The sequence below is a fragment of the Chelonia mydas genome, chromosome 9, assembly GCF_015237465.2.
Source record: "Chelonia mydas isolate rCheMyd1 chromosome 9, rCheMyd1.pri.v2, whole genome shotgun sequence".
Lineage (NCBI taxonomy): Eukaryota > Metazoa > Chordata > Testudines > Cheloniidae > Chelonia > Chelonia mydas.
This window is the reverse complement of record NC_057855.1, coordinates 3,246,828-3,270,455: the sequence shown is the minus strand read 5'-3', so window position 1 is coordinate 3,270,455 and position 23,628 is coordinate 3,246,828. Positions and strand designations below refer to the sequence as shown.

The following is a 23,628-nucleotide window of genomic DNA, read 5'->3' as shown; positions in this document are numbered from 1 at the left end:
TGAATGCTGGCGCCCAAGCCCCAAAGCCTGCCCCATGGGAACTTGAGAGGTTGCCATTAAAAGGTCAGCAATGAACTCGATGCAAGAATCACTGGGAGGGGTTCTCCGGCATGTGTGACGCAGGAAATCAGAGTAGATGATCCTCACAGGTCCTTCTGGCCTTAAATATCTACAAATTTAGTAACATTTACCACACCACGGTATCTCATATTGATCACTGCAGCTACCTAAGTACAGGGAAATACGCGGTACCTCAGATGCTGCCATGTGGGTAAACACCAACCACGTAATAGTTACAAACATTTGATTCCCTTTGCAGACTCTCTATTCCTCATGCTGCTGTGGACACGGCCAGGCTGCAGAACCCAGCTGGCGTTTGCTATTCTGGCCGTTAGAAAACCTGGCTCCTCACTGGTGAACCTGCACTCAGTTGAGCTGAAAGCCAGAGAGAGGCAGAAATATAGAACCCTGAACAGGTCCCCAAACTATTGTGACTACACTACTCTTTTAAGAGAGCTATTGCTCTCAAGAATGGGCTGCGGTTATTCCTGTCTCCCTAGCTTTTGTGATAATAGAGAACAACAAATGAAGGCACGTTTACATAGAGATACTGAATATGTATCCATAATCAGAAGGAGAGGGGTAAGATTCAGGGTTCAAGTCCCAAAGAGTTAACTTTCGCAGCACAATGTACTTTGGGTGTGATCAAACTGAACTAATGTATGCAAACTGCTAATATATGCCAAGTACATCGACATTTGATGTGTGCCAGGTTTGGCATCATACCAAGACATGTAGTTCCCCTGTTCTTGAAGAACCTCCAAGCTGTTGGTGTAAACATGCACCTTTTGCCAGAGCCCAGGCAGCTGGTGTAGGATAATAACTGATGCTTTGTGGGGAAGTGGTGTTTATGAAGAATGTGTACCAGGCAACCTGCAGTTAAATACTATGGCTAGACAGGCCTGGAGACACATGTCCAATTATAGCCCAAATCATTTCACTCATCCATACTGCAAAGCCAAATTCTGTTCTTATTTATCTTATTGGGAATCCAGTGTTAACTCTATTGGCTTCAGCAGAGTGATCCTGGATTTACACTTGGGAATATGGCCCAGGAACTGGATGTATTTCATTTGCAAATAATTTAAAAAAATATTCTCCTCCTTGGTTAGTTGAACAAGTGCCACTTTCAGATGAATGCCTGCAGCAGCAGTATGATGTTTTGTGAATTCTATGCGTGTGGGTATAGTTATGGGGCAGAGGGTGAAGCCAGGAATGGGTAAAGCCTGGGTGAAGTCCACCCGTGTGAGTCACAACCCTCGGTAGGTTGGCACTCAAAGAAGGTGGACCAGTGGCTTAGTACTGGGGCTTCATCTCTGACATGGAAGTGCACTGATTCCCAAACCTGATCAAAGGAAGCAGCTGCTACTTTTGTCACTGTTGAATACCCGGCTAGATAAACCCTTGGTCTATTCAACTGTGGCCATTTCTATGCGAAAATGAACACATGCATCGAGTATGCAAGCGCGAGTATGGAGGGAAGAACAGACCTGGACACCTGGGCCATGCTAATGCAGGAGAAAGAAAACATCAGGGGACTCTGTGAAATATAAATTGGCATTTTACCTTTATTTGACTTATATCCTAAAGGAGCCGGAATTCTGGCCCTTTTCTCCCCTAAAGTAAAGACTGGAGGATACACACACTGCACGCCGACAGGACACAAATAGAGACAACACTACAAAGCTGTGGCAACAAGCCAACCAAATCCGTACAATGCACTCAGCCCGCTATTATTCGCCTTGTCAGTTAAATGGCAAACACCTCCCCTCCCAGCTCCAGGCCTGCCACCGCCACAGGAGATGGGTGGTGCGGTTGTCCTGGGCCCAGGTTTAGAAGGGGAATGGGACCAATGACACCACAGTGAATAGCAGCTGCAAAGGGCATTCCCCTCTCACGCTCAGGGGGGCTACGGGAGGGTGAGGCACTAGGAGGACCTGGAGAAAAGAGGAGTGGAGGAAAAGTGGAGGGATAAGAGCAAATCGGTGATATGCTGAAAGGAGACAGGGTAGGCAGATGCTATAAAAATGGAACGGGAGAGGAGTATGAGGGAAGAAGGGGTGAAACGTGGGAACTTCCCGGTCTTGTCTGAATTCCTGTCAATCCTGACTGGGGCCCTGCCTAGCTCCTCGCTGGGAAAAGCACCCAAGGGAGCAGCACGATGAAGGTACAGAAGATACGTTAACACAGTGACACCACAGCGAGGCAATTCAGGGCCGGCCTGCTCTCTCTCTTCCAGTCCCAGCGGGGCTTCACACGCAGTATTTCCAAAAGCAGGCTAAGGAGGCCAGGAGAGAAAGAGAGATGTTAGGAAACAGTCTTGCAGGTGGAAGCTCATGTAAAACTCGACTGGAGGTAGGCAGCCATCCTGCATTCTTGGCAGGGGGAATGGACTGAATGACATCTTAGATCTTGGCCTCCTCTAATTCATTGTATTCTTGGTTAATTTCCATGTCCTTCCTCACTGTCTCTCAGCCACACAAACAATTGCTCCTTGTTTTGCCCATACGGAGACACAGGAGAGCAGTGACCTTGGCAAAGGGGACACGTTTTCACTATCAGCTTGTGTAATGTGGGCCGACTCACTCTGCAAAAAAAGAGGTTTCTGCAGAATTGAGAGCCGGGATGTACCAAATAACTCCAAATCCTCTCCTGACTGAAAAGAGACATCTGCTGCAAGGCTGCTTGAAGTTTGCAAATGAATTTTAGAAGCACTTAAAGGATCCCTGGAGTGGTTCCAGTTGCTAAAATTCCTTTATACATGAGGACCTTCAACAGAGCTATTCCTTACAGCCTGGGCTCCACAGTTCCTTTATGAACCAACAAGCTCTTAAAAGCTTCTGATTTTCCACCAAAAGGGACCAAAATAGGACCATTTTAGGATGCTGACAAAGCCCCTTAAACTATCAGAAGCAAATGGAAATGTGGACAGTCAGCTCAGGCTAGAAGGAGATCCTGCTGCTAGTCAACAAGGCTGATTAATTAGCAAGCAACGGCAAGGCCCGTAGATGCCCAGCTGGTGACAATGGATGGCTGAGCTCTGTTTGCCTTGGGGTTCTCAGCATATCTGCTATCGCCCCCGGGGGTGCAGAGAGAACGCCCTAAAGGGAGCAGGCAGGCAGGAGGGCTACAAGCAGATAGACCCCAGGGGCTCACAGAGGCGGCTCTAAAACCAAAACCCACCGCGTTTGTCAGGGTGTGATGGCAGCAGGCCCGCCTCGGCGTAGGCCTCCTCAGAGCCTTCCCCAGCCAAAAGCTCCTCCTTTAACTTCTCCAGCTGTTTGGAACAAGCACAAGGTTAGATTAACCTCTCCTGACCCACCCCCAGCCCTTCTCCCGCGAGCCACCCACCCACCTATCACTGCATAGAGTGCCACCGCCTTATTCCTCTTGCCGCTGTGGCTTTGATATCCTCCCTTCATTTTCCACGCTCGTCTCCCGTTCACTTTCCCTTCTGGCAGCAGTGACCCTGTGGCACTGGTTTCTCTGTGGCAGGGATTCCATGTTAAGGGCCGTTCTTTCCCTCTTCTAGAGGTGAGGGCCGTCCGCGGCAAGGAGACTCTGTGCTTCTGCTCTGGCAACATAGCTCTCAGGAAGCCAGATCCTAATATCCCAGATCTCTGGGAAAGGTCCCATCTGAATCAGGGCACTGTGCTGGGGCCCGTCTCTATCCCAGTCGCAGCTAGGTCTGATATAGTGACACATTGCAGAGGCAGATTGGACTGAGAGTCAGGAGACCTGGGTTCTATTCCCAGATCTCCCATGACCTGCCATGTGATCATAGGTGAGTCACTTCCACTCCCTGTGCCTCAGTTTCCCCTCACACGCTTTCTCTCCTGTCACAGGCTGGCTGGCCCTTTGAGGCAAGCTGAGCTCAGTCATGCCCATGGTTTAGCAGCTAAGCCTAACCAATGAACTTGAAACATAAGGGTGGATCTGTGATGGCAGCTGGTTGCAATTGACTTAATTAGCTAGGGAGGTGAAGCCAGGAGATTGCTAGTTAAAGCTGGGAACTCAGCAGAGGGAGGAAGACCCAGGAGGAAGGAACAAGCAGGAGAGCCTGAGGAAGTCAGGCTGAGTTTCCCCATTGAGCAGAGTAGGTTCCTGTGTGTGGGGGGGGATCCCTGAGATGTGGCCTGAAAGGAGCAGGGAGATCCTCAGAGGTAAGCTGCTGGCATGCCTGGTGAAGGGAAGCAGCGGGGCAGTCCTGCTGGGGACTGCAGGGTCAGGAGATGCAGAGAACTTCCGTGGCGCCCGACGGGGCCAGAAGAGCTGCTAGTCTGGGCATTTGATTTGGACTTTAAGTTGGATGGCTCTTTTGTTACCCTGGAAGGGGAGTGAACTGTCATGTGATGTGGCCGGCGGGCTGAGGCCCAGAAAACAGAGAGGGAGAGGGGAGAAGACACCGGCTGGGACTAGCCATCACAGCCACCGAACTGGCCACCGAGGGGTAAGAGACCAAGCTCCCTGCACTGCCATGTCCCTAGAGGTGAGGGCGCCCGCTTACACCAGCCTTGTCTGCTTAGACCCTCCGCTCTCTGGTGCAGGGACTATCACTCACAGTGGGGTGGATCATCCAGCAAAATGGAGACATGCTCCTGGCGTAGGCCTCGAAGTGCTACTGCGACACAAACAATCATCATAAAGGACCTGGGAAAATTCAGATTAGGAGAAGGACTTTGTGCTGTGGTCCCGTCTCTAATCTGAACCAGTCCCCCCACCCATAGCTCCTTGGTGTGACCCAGTGATGGGATTAAACATGACAAAGCAGCAGCTCCTGCCTCTGTAGCTAGTCCCTTCTACCTCTCCCCTGGGAAGGGTTTCCCTCTTCTGGGAACTTTTTTCCCCAGCGTGCCTTTCCAGATGCTGGCCCTTTAAATATGGCCGAGATGGGTCACTGTTGCAGCCTAAACAATGTTCTCGGCTAGCTTGCTCCCAATGCAAAGCTGATGGTGGACTCTCCATCACTGGCCACTTTTCAATCACCATTGGATGTTTTTCTAAAATATCTGCTCTGGGAGTTACTTTGGGGAAGTCCTAGGGCCTGTACTATGCAAGCGGATCATAATGGTCCCTTCTGGCCTGGCAATCTATGAATGTATTTCTTCCATCAGGTGAGTATTTTAAACCCCTGCTGTGCTTTCCTCTTCCTGAGGAGACGGCCCGTTCTCACGCTGCGGCACTGAAATCGAGGAAAACAGGCCGGGGATCGCAATGTACCCACGAGGCCAGTCTGGGTATTATTGACACACTAATGGCTTTTGTCCCATTTGCTCCGCATCAATGCATGCGCCTCTCACCTGTTCAAGTTCTTCAAATTTCTTTGCCAGCTCCAAGCCTGGAATAAGAACACAGGTAGTGTAAATATCTGTAATGCTTCCTGAAACCCCCATGAGAAGGAATTTCCTCATTCACCCTTTATAAGTGCAAGGCCTCTTTACCATTGCATTCCTACTTAGCCCTGAAAATATAGGTTAGTTGAAAACCCAACAGAAGAGTTGGCATTCCCTACAAGTTCTATAGGACTTTCCCTTAATGCTAAATAAAAAACGCGGCAGGTTGTCATGTTTCTTTTGTAACTTATAAAACATACCTGATGGGTACAAATATAACAGCTAAAATACGGTCATGTACTGGCCAGTGACAACTCAGAAGCTCTCCATCACCTTGGATGGGCAAAAGCCAGAACAAATGGGCCTAGCCCCAGGCCCTGAAGGCCGGTAACTCAGGCTCTGTCAGATTAAAGCAACAGGGGAATTATGTATCTATGATTAAGTGACCAGAGCAGGAGAGAGCAATGCAGTCGCCATTACGGTTATGCTGGAGAGCGTTGGTGCCTCCAAGCACCCGTGTCTTTGATTATTGGCAATCACAGACCTTGCTGTGGCCGATCCACATCTAACCACCCTTCACTCAGGATCAATGTAAGTGTGAGGGGGTGTCCACCCCACACAGGCCCGGAAGGGGTTAAGGTGCCCAGACAGAGCCAGGGAGCAGGGAGTTGATTGCATGCAGGTTCAGCTGGGCAGGAACACGCGGGGCCGATCAAGCCAGGAAGCTGGCAATAGACGGGCTGCTGCTGGGAAAGGGTCAGTCACTCCCTGGGAAGAGGGAGGAGTGTTTGAGCAAGGAGGGGAACCAGGAGTTGTTGGACGCAGGCCAGGAAAGGAGCAGTGAGGGCTGGGAGAGGAAAGCTCAGGACTACTGGGTGTAGGGCCCCTGGACTGGAATCCAGAGCAGTGGTGAGCCCGGGTTCCCCTACCAGCCACCGGCATAGACCAGGCAGGGGGCAGTGAATGGGAAGACAGTGAATGGGAAGAATGGGGTCACTGTGGGAGGGGCAGAGAATTGAAGGACTGTACCCCACAAGGGGGACACTGAGTGCCCCGGCCGGAGGGCTGAGTCACAAAGAGGACGCTGCGGTGCCTGGAACAAGAGGAGAGCTGGAGACGTGGTGTGGTGGCATGTGACCACGGAAGGGTCGTCGACCTTGAGAGCTAATCCCCAGAGTGACCAGGAGGAGGTGCCAGACAAGCCACGAGTGGTGCACCCCGGGACAGTAAGAAGCAATTAAGCGCCTTGATGGAGCATCATAGCTAACACAATAGAAAACATGCCCAAGGGGCGAGGCTACGAGCAAGGCCAGTCAGAAGCTGAGCTGTGTGGGCAGAGGTGTTTCCCTGGGTGTTCAGTGCAAACACGGCAGCTGTGCGTGGGGCCTGTCTACAGAGCCTTTGCCGATACAGCTAGGCCAGCAAAGCCCCCTCCTGGAGACGCAGCTTAGGCCAGTGAAAGGAGTTCTGCGGGCCCAGCTACACCCCCTCCCCAAATGACATTAGATATGCTGCCAGAAGCACTCCTCTGTTGGTAGAGCTACACCGAGGGCTTTTCCCCACTCCTAGATGACCTGTCAATGTCAGCAGGACTTTGTAGCGCAGACCAGCCCTGAGAGAAGCAGGAAAGTGGCCAGAAAGCCAGGAGACATCCAGAGAAGTGCTGGTAACGTGGCCTTGAGAGGAAGCCAAGAGACAGAGCTTCTTTTGGGCAGAGTGCTGGTTGGAAAGATGCATGGAACCGTGGGGCCGGAAACTATCTGTTGCTGTTTGTTCTTACTGCATTCAGGGAAACAGGCCTTTGTACAGAAAATAGACAGGATTGCACCAAAGAAACGTCTGTTTCCACCATCAATTTCTTCCCCTAATGGAGACAACCTGCAAGACTCAGAATATTGGCTAACTGCTTGGGCCAAAAGGGGCAAGAAAAGACATAAAGCCAATACATTATATCAGTCTTGATTTAAAAGACAGCATGGTCCAGTGGGAATTAAGAGAGCTGGCTTCTATTCCTGGCTCTGCCTCCTGTGACCCCTTGGACAAATCCCTTTCAGGCTCTGTGACCCGCTTTTCACATCAGCGAAACAGAGACTGCAAAAGCACTCCGAGCTCTAGGGATGAAAACTGCTACCTAAGCGCTTACGATTGTTACTGCCACACCCATCCACGTGTTGCGGCATTTCGGGCGTTTGCTTTGGCTCCGGTTCCCACAAGCCAGCGGGCTGGCCAAGGACTGCGGCATCCCGAAAATGAACAGCAGCTGACATTGAAACAGACGGTCTCGGGGGAGAACAAAAAAGGCTAATTTACTGACGACACTTTGCCTGGGTGGAAAGCCTCTGCCTATACTTCCCTCGGAGATTAATTGTTGGCAGTTGCCCGGCATAAAATGAAGTCTGCCTCTAGGAGTAATAAATACACTGACCCATAACCCTGTTCGTTCTTGAATGCGTCCCATTTGTAAGCTGAATTCCTTCATTAGCAGAAGGACTTAATCGGTTTGCTTTGCAGGATCATTCAGCCATTCAGAACTACGGCTGCCTCACTGAGTTTAGCAGAGGGAAGGGTGGAGACCATTGCAGTCCTTGGGGCATTTTGTCCCTGCTTGTCCCTGCGCTTTCCTGTTTTCATCTGAATTGTCACTGTGTAGAGAACACAGCACAGTCCTGCTCTGAAGACCTACGCTGCCGGTGAGAACCCATCCATTGATTTCAATGGGCTTTGGACAGGGCCCTCAGTGAGCAAATGTTATCTCATAAGTTTGAATGATGCTCCCTCCTTTTATGCCATGAGAAGTCTCACGATACCCTGCCGCATTCTGGGGTTGGGATCCTGCCGAAATCGACAGGAAGGCCTGGAGCCCTTAGAATTACGCTCTCTGGTTTTTGGTCACGTCAGATCTCATGGGTGGGATAACGCCCCACGTGATAGCTCAGTGCCTCCGGTCCCCGCCAAACCAGAACTGCAAAGGGACGGATCAGCAAGAAAAATCCCATTGGCTGAACTTTTCCCAACTTTAACAATAAGTCAGGTTCTGATGGGCATTCCCCCTGGTTCTTAGCTCATCCAGAGAAACCTTAGTAAGCGTGGACTCCGGCTGAGCCCGATCACCTCTTTGCTCTCTGTAAAGCAACTACCCTGGTTATAAATGATGATCAACTATTTGTGTGAGCTCCTGGTGAAGATCTTGCCTAAGTTTTAACATTCCAGCCAGACCCTGAGCTGCATCCCAGGGCTGCTAGTTGCGGCATGGGGGAGGGGGTGTCAAAAGTGGCTTCCCTCCCCTCGACCCGGGGCTTGCTCTGAGCGGGACCAGTCTGCTGGCACAGGATAGAGCTCTTTCAGCAGCCAGGGATCGCTGGGGTGCAGGGACGCTTCCGTCAGGCTTCCTGGTCACTAGCCATGCCACTTGTGTCTGCTACGGGGGCGTGGGGGGCTGTAGAAGCGTCTACGGCAATTCAGAGCCACCTGAGAATCCCCCCGTGCTGCAGGAGCCTCCGGGGGCCAGCTAAGATGGCTTCAGGTCAGACTTGCAATGGAAAAGCAGCAGCGAGTAACCCCAGTGTCCCAGACGGTCTGATCCACTGCGCGTAGGTGCCAATCCTACAGGGTGCTGAGCGGGCTCCACTCCCATAGCAAGCCGTGGTAATTCGGGTGCTCAGCCCTGAAGGATCAGGCCCTTAGTATTCAAATAAACAAAGCTCCCTCCAGGGAGATGGGAGATGGGATCGAGGAGCGTGTCGCCCGCCCCCGCACTTACTGCTGTCCGCTGGTTGCCTCCAGCCGAGCTTTTGGTTAAGCAGCAGAGTCATCAGCGCATCTTGGTGGTTGGTGTCTCCTCTCTCCGGAAACCCTGGGCTTTCTGCAGCACATAAAACACCTCTCTCAGGCTGGGATGCTGGGACAAATGGGTTCCCCAGCACAAGACAGGAGGGAAAGAAATCACTGCTGCATAATGGCAGGTTGGGAGGGATGGGGGGCGGGGAGAGGGAGATGTACTGGGGGAGGGGTGTCTCCCATGGGGGGCTGGGGGTTGCAATCCTCACCCCCAGCCGCAGCAGAGCTGCTTCATGGCTGCTACCGCTTCTAACAGGTCCTGGTCAACGTGGTCCCTCCCTGTTACGTGGAGGGGAGTCAGACAGCTGCATTGCCTAGTCCGTCACCACACACTGGGGACTCCCTCCCACCTGGTCCCCCCCTAGCTGCCCCCCCAGAATCACACTGGAGCTGGGGAGGAGCTGGGACTCCATCCAGCCTGTCTCCCCGAGACCAGTACAGGGCTGATCCCTGGCACACACTTACTGGAGTTCCCTCCAGCCTAGACGTAAGAGCCCCACCTCTGTACTAACTCCCATGCTGTGCTTGAGATGCACACAACACAGGTGACAAAAAGCCTTTGTGTTCATCCAGTCTAGGGCCAGCCACGGGGCAGCCTGGCCTCAGAGCTACTCCTGTCCACCCATGGGGCCAGGGACTGTTCCAGGTGCCAGGCAGGGCCAGCCGGTATGGATGTCCAAGACATACCTTCATTTTCCTCGGAAAGCCTCCTGGGCTGACTCTAGGCCACCCGGGGATTCCCTGTGCACAAGGGGAATCCTCCCAGAGCCTGTTAAATCAACTGCCTGCTGCCAGAAAGGGGACAAGGCCCTCTGTGAAACCCCCAGGCAGAGCGTTCTCTGTATTGCTCCCTTAGCGAGGGTGGGGAGTCGCTGCTCCCTGGAAAGATTCTCTCCAAACCCCACGGATCCACCAATATCTGATCACTGGACAGTCACCATAGACCAGGGCCGTATGCACCGAGACCCTGTAGTACTGAAGAGACCAGGACCTCCCAGTGGGGCCCAGCCGGTCTCGTTTATAGCCTGAAGCGAGGAGTCGGGCGCACAGTCAGCGTTAACTTTTGCGAGGCAAGCGGTGGGGACAATGCATGGAGAGTGCCCAGGCTCCAAACCCATTTCAGCTCCCAAAGCTATGGAGGGGCTCATGTAGAGACCATAGACAGGCAAGAATGGTGCCAGAGGACCAGCACTCTTCTCTTCCTGATCCTCCAGGCTCCCGTTCCCTCCGCACATGGAGAGGAGGGGCAATCATTTTACCAAAGTGGCTTCACCCTTATCTAACCCTGATGGTCTTAAAGCAAAACATACACACAGGGGCCAACCCATTATTATTATAGCTGATCTCATGGAGCCTAGTGGAGGCTTAGGAGGTGTGGGAGGTCTGTTTAGACAGAGCTGCATAAATCTGGGGGAGCTGAGGAGCTGTGCCTACTCTGATGATCATAAATGCTGGCCAAATTCGTCCCTGGCATGGTACCTTGACCGGTGTCACTGGGCCTGATCCTCATCTCAGTTGCAAGCTGGAATTAACCCCCTGGAATTTAGCGGAGTCACAAGAGGGATGTGTTTATCATGGTGAGTTTAAAGAGGATTTGGGTTATGATGATTTTGAGGCATGTTGGAGTTTGCTTTAGAAAAAAAATACAGATGCACAATCAAAATAAAAGGCATTATTACAAAACCAACCAGGCAGTAGAGGAGGAAAAATCAATTTAAAAGCAATGTTATTTTCCAGCTGATATTTGGCTGCTCGTTTCCCCCTCACAGGCTCTGTAACAAAGAAGATTAATGACACCATTTCCCTGCAGAATAAGTGCAAGCCAAGACGCACTTAAGTTACTAAAAGAAGAACAGGTGAAAAAGAAGCCACCTTGGCTAAAATGTCTAGCGCTGACACCTAGGAACTGGCAGATCTCGTACGTTCTGTGTCAGGACCATCACTGGGTAATGCCAGGGCATTTTTTTCCCTAAGAGATTTTCTTTATGAGTAGCAAGAGACATTCTCATCAGACGCATCCCTTCCGATTTGACACTGTCACTGTTCAATGTGATGTATTATACAGCCAGAAACGGACATGGGGTGGTTATAGGTCACACGAATAGAATGAGGCCTCTCAGTCGCTCACATGTGTAGTAGAGTGAGGTAGTAATGGGTAACCTTATGTCCTTCCCATGTGAAAATCAATGCTGTAGGGTTGTGTCAAGCAGAAAGGAAAATCCCCCAACCAACCAACCAGCAGAGATAAGTACCTACCTGCGTCATCTAGGCTGAGTTTCAGCTTACCTTGTAGTGCAAGAGGTTTTCCATGTGCAGACGGTATCGACAGCATTATGGAGAAAACAGTTAGGACCCCAAGGCAGAGCTGGACAGAACAGATTTTCTCCATGTTCCCGCCACCCAAAAGAACTCTTCCTTCACGCTCGATGGAGGACTTCAGTGCAACCCGGCTCCAGAGGAGCTCACTTTTAAAAGCCAGTGAATGTGCAAGGATTACAAATGGTCTTTGGAGGAGGGGGAGAAAAAAAATCTTCTGAAATATAATTCAACCTGTCAATATGATTCACTCCTTGGATAATGGACAGATCAACCCAGGAACAGACGTCATAAGGAACCCGGTCAATATGTCTCTTATCTGACCAATCCAATGAATGTTCCCTCTCACACACACACGCGCGCATCCATATACAGGTTCTGTGACTCTATTACAGAAATTTATTCCGTGAGCTGGCTCGAAGGGAGCTTTGCAATTTATTATTGTACTCTCCTGCGCCTGTGCTAATTAACCTGAGATGTAGAAAGTGCCAGAATGGTGGAAGGGAAGACGGGGCTGTTCATTTAATTTAACTGATTGCTGGCACTCAGGTGCATTGCTCCATCACAATGACTTTGTTGAGCATTGGCTTTATCATCAACTGGCAAAATGCTGCATTTGATTGCAGGGTAGAGTTTAGGCTGGGGCTAACATTTGACATCAGATATGAAATTCAACAAAGAGGAGCCAGATCCCTTCAGTTTTGTCCATTCGGGAGAAGGAAGGGTGTTTGGATGATCCATTTTTTTGGGCAAATGCCTATATTTTATTAAGATAAAATGTGGTATGATGCACTGTGCAACCTTTCAGTGTCTGTTTTAGGGGTCTGGCTCCATCTTGTTTGGCTTGTATGTATTGCCTTCCAAGCTCTCTCAGTGACCTGTTAGTAATTTTCTACTACAACTTTATGATACCAAGAAAGATGCTGCAAGAACAACCGTCCCGGTAAAACTCTGTTCTCGGCCCCTGCTACGTCCCCGGAGTGACGCTGCCAAGATGAGCTGCAGAACTGAGTCACTCACAGCCTGTACTCGCAACAAGCTGGTGTGGACGCACGGTGCCACTGACTCACCTGATCTTCTTGGCTGCCGCACACTGTCCCGAATTGCCCATCTCACTCCGCCTCATGCTGCCTGCAATTAGCATTCACTGGAAGGCAATATTGACTTGGAGTTGGGATTTCTGGGTTTTGTTTCCCAGCTCTGCCAACGACTTGTTGCGTGACCTTGAACAAGTCACTTGTGATGCCCCAGCTTACCCAGCTATACAACGGGGACTAAACAAATTAATGCTGGTGAAACCCTTTGAGATCTTTGGGTGCAAGGTGCTATTTAAGTGCAGAAAATGACAGCGGTTGCTCATGAGAATGAGTGACAAATAGCACTGGCTTCTGCTAGACATATAGGCCTGACCCCACAAGATGCTCTTTTGCAAGGTGCCAGTGGGCCTCAGCTCCCACTGAAGTCAATGGAAGTTGCATTGACAATGTTCAATGCGTCCTTGCAGAATTGGGACAATAGCACACGAAGGTCGTGTAGTGCACATTTCCCTCTTGATCTTGATTTGCTGCACCCCTGCTTGCTATACCACTGCCCAGGCTCACCTGAGCAGACGTGGGCAATCGTGCTGGATTGCACTGAAGTTCTGTGATGGGAAGGGCGCGACTATAGCTGGGATGACAGCATCTTTATTTTCAGCTGTGTCCTGTCCCAATGCAATCAGTCTTCTAGGGCATGTGCAAACCATTATCCTCTAGCCAAATGAGGTGCAACACGGAGGGGAGGGATAGCTCAGTGGTTTGAGCATTGGCCTGCTAAACCCAGGGTTGTGAGTTCAGCCCTTGAGGGGACCATTTAGGGATCTGGGGCAAAAATTGGGGATTGGTCTGGGGGTTGGACTAGATGACCTCCTGAGGTCCCTTCCAACCCTATGATTCTCTGGCTTTGGCAGGACTATAAAGCTAGAGGGAAAAGCAATCTGTCTTTTGGGGTGCTGACAAAAGGTAGTGACTACGCTGATTCCCAGGACCAGAGAAGCTGAAAGTTATCCTGCAACTCAATTATGATATGAGTGTGTTTAGCATCTTATTAACTGGCCACCTGGAGGCCTAGATTTCAAACAAGGACAATGTCAATTACAGGTGGTTGAATTTATTTTATTTTATTTTGGTCAAAAAGTAATTTAAATGAAAATGACTTCTGGTCAAAATGGAGATACTTCATTTTTGATGAAATTTTCTGAGTTTGTTTAAATGAAAATTACCAAAAGCTGAAAAAAATGTAGGTTTTCAATTTGGAGTTTTCAATAACAAACAAACAAAGAAAAACAACCTGCACAAACCTGAAAAATTCCTGCAAGAAAATTTTCAAAACTTCCTGCAAAATATTGGTATTTTCCCACTAGCTCTAATTCTGATCTTTTAGAGACCAAACAAACCAGGACTTTCTCCATCATCAGAAGTTAGTGCATCAGCTGACTGTGATATCTATCCCCTCACTGCCTCTGAAGCTATTATTCCATTCAGACATGAGAAATCCCACATTATCCTGGGAGCACGTCCCCTGATAACACACAAGTTAGCACATGTCACCAGTTTGCCTAAGATCAGTTTAATACATAACAAGTGATTCTCAGGCTGAAATAGTACCACCTTAAGCAGGAACTCACTGTGGATGTTACAACCTTATCAATTATAGTTCAGACTCAAACCACCCTTTTAGAGGGAAGCGTCAGCTACAGAAACACTTGCGGCAGCTGGTTTTCTGGCCCCCTCTCAGTTTGTCTCCAGACCTGGTGTAGAACTGAGTCTTGTATTGATATCAATGGTGGCTGCTGCTCTCCTGGTGATAGGTCTGAGTAAGGTGTCTCTGCTGAATCCATTTGTCAGCAGCCCTTGGTACCAACAAGGCTTTGCTGATGTTTTGTAGTATCTTGTAGAAGGATGCTGGAAAAGCTCCTCTCTGGGGCTTGCTCTTTCATTGCAGAGAATTCCAGGGAGGTAGCACTGGGCTGCTGCGACCGTTTAGTTGCCCAAAGTGTCCTCGCATCTATGGTGCCACCTCTCCAACGTTGGGCATGTGGGGTCTGGTGCTGCAGTGTGATCACGGTGCGGAGCGTGATCATTCTGCCGGGCTCGGATCCTACAATGTCAGGTGTCTGGCCAAATGAAGGACCTGGGTGAAGGTGAATGGGCAGCCAGATCTGATGAGACGGATATGAGACTGGCTGGTACAGAATGAGGAGGTATCTAGAGGAGTGGGAGGGATCTGTACATGCCAGCCTGTTCCCAAAGGTCCTATTGGGTTCATTGCTGCTGTGGGATTATTGGATGGCAGTGATTGGCCTTAATGAGAGGTTTCCCTGAATGAGGGCTGAATAAAAGGGACTCTGTGTTTGGCTCATTCGTCCAGCTGGGAGAAGCTTTGTCAAGTTGCAAAATGTTGACAAAAAAATGTCACTGACATTTCAATTAAATGGAAACAAATTTGGACGAAATATTTGCGATATTTTTCTTGTTTTCAAAATCAGCTCCAGTCATCAATAATGTCTTGCACGTCATCTGTTGAAGGACTGCCTCCTGTACTTGCAGGCAGCTGGCGCCTAACATAAGAGTTCGCCAACTTTAATCTTCATGGTCCTAATCTGTCATGGCCGCTTCTCATGGGCACAAGCTTGTGAAGCTGTTGCTAGCTCAGCATAATGTATCTGGGGTCAAAAGGGAAATGAACAACAATGGACAAAACCCACCAGTCCATATTGTTGGGAATATGCAGACCAGGGGCAAGCTGGCTGGATGCCACTAACCTCAGAGGAGCTGCTTCAACATGCACCAGCTCTGTGTATGGACAGAGGAGGTTAAGCTCCTCAGTGTAATCCCACCTCCATGTCTTTATGCGTTTGGCTCGTCTCTCTCCGCCCCTTGTGGAGACCCTCTTGGTTCTTGTGCGATAAACCATTCAGTCATGATAAGTGCCATCAATGGGCTTTGCCATTATCTTCAGTGGAGCCAGAATTTCACCCAGTAGCTACCGGCTGCAGGATCGAGTTTCCAAGTAGCCTAACCTCGGATTCATCCCAAAGCAGCATTCACCCTCTGGGACAAGCATCAGTCAAAGAGAATTCAACACATTCCTCAGATAACTGCTAAGACATGCCACCAGCCTTGGACTGATGAGAGGGAGAGAACGTGGAGGGGCCGCTTCACACAGCAGAGGTGGGGTTTGGAGAGAGAAATCCTGTCTTCACTGGCACTCGGGAGCCTCTGAAACGCTTCACGCTCCGCGTGGGTTCCAGGTGAGCCGGAGCGGCGTGGGCTGGGCTTGCCCTGGCTCCTGTGTTCTCCACTGAGCCGCCGCACGCTGGATCCTGGTGAAAACACCCTGCTGAATGTGCACCTCCCGAAAGAGTCTTCCCGTCCGGGACATGTCATCGCTGCGTCCCCCAGGCCATAGCTAATGACAGTGGTCGGCTGGCATCACTGGCCAGGGGAGAAGGACGCTTCAGAGAGACATTGGCCTCGTGCCCACAGTTCCTCTGTTCATAGAGGCGGGGGTGGGGGTACGGGGAACGTTGCCCCGGAGCAGGGCCACTGTCAGCGTCACTCATTCTTTCCACTGGACAGGGTCGTTCATGCAGCTTTCTCCTCCCGTAGGGCCAGACTGTCCCCTCTGGCCCCCGGTACTCCTCCTTCTCCCCGCTCACCCGGTCAGGTCCTTCCCCCCCCCCACTCACTCCAGTGCACCTTCCCCTTCCCCCCTGGACTCCTCTTCCCACGTGCCTCGCCCCATTCAGGCGTCTCCCTCAGTCCTCCTTCCCCAACTCCCTTTCCTCCAGTCAGGTTCCCTCCTCCCTGCTTGGCCTGGCTCCTCCCACCATGCCAGGACTTTGCCCTCTCCCTGCCCAGGCTGCCTCCCCACCCCACCCCACCCAGCCCCACGTCCTCACCCGTAGCTATCCAGTCAGAGTCAAAGGGGAAACGACGGAAAATCCCCTTCCCCCTCCCAGCTGGACACAAGTGTCTCCTCCTTTCACACACATTCACCCCCCGCAGGCACGGTGCCCCCCGCCCCGTGGAAGGGGGCGAGTCTCTGAGTGAGGGAATGAAAGGACCGTGCCTGTAGAACGCCCCTCCGCACACACACGCTCCCTCCTGGGAGCAGCCCTCAGTGGGGCAGGAGCTGTAGTTATTAGAAAATTAGACTTTCTGTTCCCCGGGGGCCGGTTAAAGCCAGTCAATATTTATGAAGCTTTTAGTCTGACTGATGCAATTTGTTCCTCCACTACGTGCTTGTTGCTCAGCCCAAAATGACGATAAAATTAGACACTCTGGGTTAACTGTCTCCTGGCAAGCTCTGCTAAGAGAGGTGGAGGGGAGGGGTCCAGGCTGCCCGCACGCTGTGGGTCTTGTTCACCGAGGTAACTAACACTGAGGGAAGGACCTGCCGGCTCCGCACAGGGGTGAGGCATACTGGAGAGGAGCAATGCCTAGTGGTTAGCACAAAGGAGTGGGACTGAGAGGAGCTGGGTTCTCATCCTGGCTTTCTCCCTGACTTGCTGTGCGTTCTTGGGCAAGCTACTTAACCTCTGCCTCTGCTTATAATGGTCATAGTGATGCACACCTATGCCCTGGAGGGTAATTACCGTTGATTAAGTGCTTTTAGATCCTCAGCTGCAGGAGACAATACAATGATACAAACGCACTGGAATTTCAAGAAGGCCACCCTGGTTACAGGCAGAGCAGCTGTGCCAGCTACCCCATCAATGTCCTGACCTGGAGGCATCTCCTCTAGGGGGCAGAAGGGGCATGGGCATCTCTACTGAGACTGACAACGGGGAGACAGGTGTGCCGCTCCCTCCCACTATGACCTAGGCGGTAACACCCCCACCCCAGCCCATTTCACAGGGCGCTGAACACAGCATTCCCCAGTCATGACTCAGAATGACCAACGTGGGGTCTAGGTAGCAGTTCCATGAACCCCATCACGGGGCCCTGAAAAGGGGCCATCTTCTGCTCTCGTTTACACCAGTGTAAATCTGGATTGACTCTGCTAAAGTCAGTGAAACTATTTCCTCCTGTCAGGCTGGTACCCACTTGGATCAATCTCCGTTGTGACAAGACTCCTATCCGCCCTGGGCCCAACCCCAGTCCGTGGAGCAGCTGCAGTATCTGACCTCTGAACACAGCCGATTATACCAGCAGGATGCCATGGAAGTCACGGGAGTGACACCAGATGTAACACACGTGCATGCTGCTGGCACCAGAGACAGCATCGCTACAGATCAGACCCCAGGAACATCCCCGCCACAAACGTAGGCACCAGCCGCTTGAGCAATGGGCGATCTCCCCTAAGCGATGGTAGTTGTAGGCCTCATCATCCCTTCTGTGGGCCAGCTCCCACGGGGCAGCGTCACTCGCTCTGCCATGCATATGAAGCCAGTAGGTCACACAGTGCTAAACCCAGGCCTGGATCTTCCAATGAGTTTTCCGTAGGGGAAGCTAAAAGGGAGGCCAAGGGAAATAAAGGCATTTTAGGATCCTCATGGTCTTTCCAGCCCTCAGGATGTTGCTGGTTTCAGAGCACAGTGTCCTCCTAAAGGCACCCTTTAGTTTTAAATCCTTTTCATCTAAAAATGCATGCCTCTCACTCTCTCTCGCTCTCCCACTCCTGTTCCTCTCCTCACCCATCGCTCTGACCCTCGGGATTATTGAGAGTTTTTAGCTGATTGGCTGAACATTATAGCATCAGCATCTGCTCTGAATGGACACTGAATAAACCGATTCTGGAGGCAAATCTGGTTCGCTCCCCTGTGTAAACGCTGCACGCTGCTTTCCCACTGTGCCCTCTGCACTTCAGCTCCCTCAGCCCTTGGTGCTTCGTGTCGTCTGACAACGCTCTTCTGTTTGGGCTTTTATGCCACACCTGTCGGGCATCCAAGCACCCCTCCCTTTGGCCTGTTCGCCGTGGGGAAGCTGTGTCTGTATCCCACGGCAGGGACGAGGTTTCCAGACTGCCCAATGTGATTTCTACTCCCCAGGTGTCGGGGCCAGCCTGGGGCAGGAAGGGCAACAGAGGGGTTCAGGAGCTCAGTGCCTTCACAGACCCTGCAGCCTGTCGATGGTAATAGATATTTGTGTCCCTTAAAAGTGTGCCTGGCCCACATTATATCTGGGGGGGGCGCTACCTCCAACTCCGTCCTGGAGCTCAGAGGATCGTCAGCCTCAGCCTTCAACCTCAAGACCACAGCTACAGCATCACAAACCCTGCTGCCTGAGCTCCCCCATCCCCAGTCAGCCCTCCACTTTGCGAGGGGAGGTTTCTCTCCCCAGTCAGCCTCACGCTGGAATCCCCCGCACACTGGGGACGGGATTTGGGCCTCCCATGGGACCTGGAAAGTGCCCCGCAGCGTTCAGGTTCTCAGCCCAACCTGCTCTCCGGCTTGAATATCTTTGCTGATCGGTGGAGACAGGGCCAGGCTGAACGAGCAGAAAAGAAACGGCTGCAGGTGAAATGCAAACCTGAGTGAAAAGTCTCAGGCTGTATGACTGGGTTCCACTTGGTCATTAATGACAATAGCCGTGAACAGAGAGAGGCCCAAACCAAAACCCGGATCTGAGCACCCTGAACTTTGGAAATGTGGATCTGGATCCAATGCCGAATGTGACAAAGGGCCACGGCTTCCCTCATGGGATCAACCGGTCTCCTAGCTGGAGCTGGGTCTGTATTCTGAACTCACCGGTCCACTGACCTAGCACTTCTCAAGCTGAATTCACAGCACTTTACAAACTGGTACAGGTGGCGTGGGTGTCAGGGATGGGCCTTTTCCTGTTCCCATGAAAAACCACCACATTTGAGAAAGTTCACTGAAAAAGCCTCAGAAACATCTCAGTTCGCCCATGCTCAGTCGAGACTTCCTAGAATGGGGCAACTGAATTCTCCACGGATTTCGTGCACTGAACATGGTCCAGCCCAGGGCTGCAGGAGCTGAGCAGAAGCTGCAATTGTTCCTCCCCTGTGCTGTGGGTCATTCTGGTGCTAAGGCACCAGAACTGAGAGCAGGGAGACTGTCTCTCCTGTGCCCTCAAGGCTCCCTCTGAGGGGGAAGCATGGCTGGACTGCAGTGGGAACAAGAGCTAGACCTGTTGGTGCGGCTGGGGGAGAAGGAGTAGATTCAGTCTAGGAGCCTGGGAGAGGAGACTGGGCCTGGCTGAGCAATCAGCCCGGAGGGGAGACCGGGTGAGGAACCTGAGGAGGGAGACTGGGAGTCAGGGTGGGGAGAATACTGACACTCTCGTGGGGATCCTGGAGGGAGACACTGGGACTAGTGGAGCAAGCAGCCTGGTCCTGGGTGGAGGAGGACTGGGAGGAAGAGCTGTGATTGAGGGAAGAGAGAGGACTGGGACAGGAACAAACTAGAAGGGCCAGGGCCCGGAGTCAGGGGTAGGAAGATGCGTTCCTCATTTTCTGAGTGCCTGACTTCCCATCCTGGGTTCTGATGTGCAGAAGTGCTGAGCGCTCACAGCTGCACCTGAAGTCAATGGGAGCTGGGAGCTGTGCTTGGGAGTGCTAGATCAAGGTAAGTACTCTGAAAAATCAGGCCCTAATCTCACATTAGTCACCCAAAATTAGTGGACATGCTTGACCTTTATCTCTTTGAGCCTCAATTCTGCCCTGGAAAGTGGGGCTAATCACACCCATTTATCTCACAGGGGTGTTGTGAGATAATTAACTAATGTTTGTGGAGCATTCAGCTCCTATAGCAGTGAGCACCACAGAAAAGCCAAGTTAGTCGTTCTATATGTAGAACAGGGTTTGAAGAGTGAGCAGTAAATAAGGCCTCGGTTCATACATTGAACCGTGAGAATAAAACCATTTATTGAATAGCTGCTCATTATGTGAGCATCATCCATCCAGTGCACTGAATGAGGCAGGGTCCTGTGGAAAAATAGTATGTGACCATATAATTAAAGACTATCATAATGCTTATGCAAAAGAGAGCTGAGTTCGGGTTGCATGGGCAACCTTCATTCTGGCATTTCCTCACTTGTAAATGTTTGACTTTGCAACCTTAATAATGTTCTTTGAATACAGTATGTGTGTGTGTGAGAGAGCGAGAGAGAGAGAGAGAAAGAGAGCGCATATTAGACATGGAAAGGGGAAACAGGGCTTCTTAAATCCAGGGAAAATTTTTGCAGGCACAAAACTTTGAGTTTGTGTCAACTGGAATTTTTGTATGTGCAAAAACTTGGGCACCCAAACCTGGGATCTAGAGACTACTGTGGACAAAACAGCCCATTCGCCACCACTGCAAAGCAGTCACTTCTGGGTGGTGGTGGTGTAGGTATGGGGTAGGGGGAACATATCTGCCAGCCGTACTGTGCAGTGGGAGATGGGTCTAGGAGGAGAAGTGAAAATAACTTTCTCAGCTGAAAATACAAGTGGGATTTTAAGAGGGTTGAATAATTATTCAGTCTGGAATATGGTGAGAGCCCCTCCATAAATTGAATTGACCCCATTGCCTGGTGTCCAGTGCACTGATTTCAGCCCCGTTGAACTTTCTTTAAATGTATCTACAGTTTATTAAAATTTTGTCCAGAACCAGGCAGTGTTTGCAACAGTCTAGGTGCAAACTGTGGACCCCTCTCCACCACCTACTATCACAAAATTCTGTTTTCTACAGGTTCCAATACGGTGACATCTAAAGTCCAGATCCTGAAGGATATTTAGGCTCCTAACTTCTGTTGGGCCTAAGTGCCTTCTAGGTGCATTAAATGATGCGGCTAACATCCATCTGTGACACAGAGGCCCATTGGTGCTAATGGGCAAAGGGTTCATTGTTCTTTACAAGCAAGTTCTGTTTGAGACCGGGCAAACTCAATACCCCTAATATACCACGTTCATGTATTTATCTGCGAAGGGTAGTGTGTGAGGCCTCTACTGAAAGCTTGTAACTTATCAATACTCATAATCATTGTGAGATATGTGTGCGGGTAATGTTTTCAATACAGTCACAAAATATGCCTTATGGCCTTGGAGTAAGTCACCAGGGATGCGTCTGTCTCATGATGAGCCATCCAAGTGGGAGGGAGTTGTCACCCCTCCCTGGTCAGCCAGTGATGTAATGCAAGGTTCAATTGTCTTGCCCCACCCCAGAACAATCAATGAAAAACAGTCAAAAACAGTTGCAAACAATCAAAACCACTTGGAAGTAAAAAGGAGCATTACAGGAGACGGGGATCTCCCTGCCAGTGGATGAAGACAAAAGGTGGGTTCAGTACGTCACAGGGTGGAGAAAGACTCTCTGCACCCATTCACTGAGGAGACATCTTGTTCTGCGGGGATGTTTTGTAAAAGACAGATCCTGATTCCTGGGAATCCAGCCAGCTCTGTAACAAACTGAACTCGGCGGGAGGGTGGGAGATCTGCCTTATAAGATAGGAAAGGTTGCTGCTGCTAAGTGTGGGCCATAGTTCACATTTTTTATGATTTCATTTTGTATTGTAACCATTTGTTTCCATCCCTCTGGGGAGTAACTGCAGCGCTCCACCCAGAAGCAACCAAGGCCAGGTCACACTACGGACATACGGGTAGAACTATGTCGCTCAGGGGTCTGGATTTTCCACACTCCTGAGCGATGTACTTTATACCGACATAACCTCCCGTGTAGACAGGGCTATGTTGGCAGGAGGACCACTTCCATCGACACAGCTACTGCCTCTCAGGGAGGTGGATTAACTACGCTGGCGGGAGAAGCTCTCCCATCAGCACAGGAGCGTCTTGGCTAAAGCACTGCAGTAGCGCTGTACACGAAGACAAACCCTAAGACTGAACAGGGGACCAGTGGTTCCAATATTTCGCTTGTAAGGCGCTTTGGGAGCCTGCAGGATGAAAAGCACGACAGAGCCATAAGTTGTTATTACAACGCTGCTGGCAGTCTGTAGCAAACTCTGAACATCAACCTGTTTCCTTGGTACTATTCAATTCATCCCCACCTGGAGGCCCTCTGAGGTCATGTTCTCTTCATTATCTCTTAGATTTCCTGCGCATTCCGGATGATTAGTTCCCTTTTCCTTTCTCAGAGGTCTTATCTAAATATATATTTCAGCATCCAGCGCAAAGAAGCAGGACACTGATGGAGCAGTTGCAAAGGAAATGCTTTGTTTCGCCTGCCGGATGCAGCCTGAGAGCATATTATTTCCCGCTGTCTTTTGCAGTGTCTTGTGTCACCACATCAGGTCTCTGGGGGTCTCTGCAGATATTATATCCTTGCCACAGCAAGACTTGTGGGATCCAGGCTGTTGAGAGCGGATGTAAAGAGCTGCACCAAGGAAGCTAGGCCCAGTGCATAAATTATTATATGGGTTCTGCCCACCCCAGAACTATGCTACATATCTTTGAGCTCCATCTACCGGCACTTTATCGATTACTTATTTACATATATACAGGCACAGAGCACTCTTGTAACAGGCCTAAGTCACTTCAGGGCCCAGTGGAACCAATATGGCAGCTGCTGACAACAGTTAAGTTAGCTTTTGATTCTTTTATGTTTGATGGTTCGATATTGGTATTTTGGGCCCTAATCCAGCAACTGACTGGTTCCTTGGCCTCATGTGGCCCTAGGAAATCAGTGAAGACTACAGCAGGAGAGTGTCTCCAAGGAACAAGTGGCAGAACTGTGGACTTAAAACAGTGCTGTCCTTTTTGACATGAGCAGCTGGTCAAAGTTCAGGGCCTGCGGGTGTTCCAGCTGGCTGCAGGAACTGATGGAGTCTGGTGTGCTCCTTGGTGCAATCTTGCTATTGATAAGGAACGAACTGAATTCTGCTTCTCTGAACACAGAAGGAACCAAGAACAACAAGAGCAGTTTCTTAGCTTACAGCCCTCAAGCTTCTTTAGCTACCATCACACCCTAAAGCTCTCTCTCTAGCTTCTTCGAGGGTCGCACTGTGCTTACAGGCTCCTGCTTGGTTGTCTTGCCTCTCCCTCTCCCTCTGGTCTTGTCTGGTCTGATCTTAGGCTTGGTCTGCGCTAGCAACTCATGTCGGTATGACGCCGTCATTCGGGTGTGTGGAAAATCCATGCCCCT

The 23,628-nt window shown here is 50.7% G+C and overlaps 1 protein-coding gene across 1 annotated transcript; it reads right to left on the bottom strand.

The window, feature by feature from the left end:
• Positions 1 to 1,696: 1,696 nt before the first annotated feature.
• Positions 1,697 to 11,823, bottom strand: UTS2B (urotensin 2B). Its single transcript, XM_037909027.2, has 5 exons — positions 11,517 to 11,823; positions 9,154 to 9,255; positions 5,361 to 5,398; positions 3,244 to 3,337; positions 1,697 to 2,338 (listed from the first exon to the last, which is right to left on the bottom strand). The coding sequence occupies exons 1-5, from the start codon at positions 11,617 to 11,619 to the stop codon at positions 2,313 to 2,315; spliced, it is 363 nt and encodes a 120-aa protein (XP_037764955.2). The 5' UTR covers positions 11,620 to 11,823; the 3' UTR covers positions 1,697 to 2,312.
• Positions 11,824 to 23,628: the final 11,805 nt, after the last annotated feature.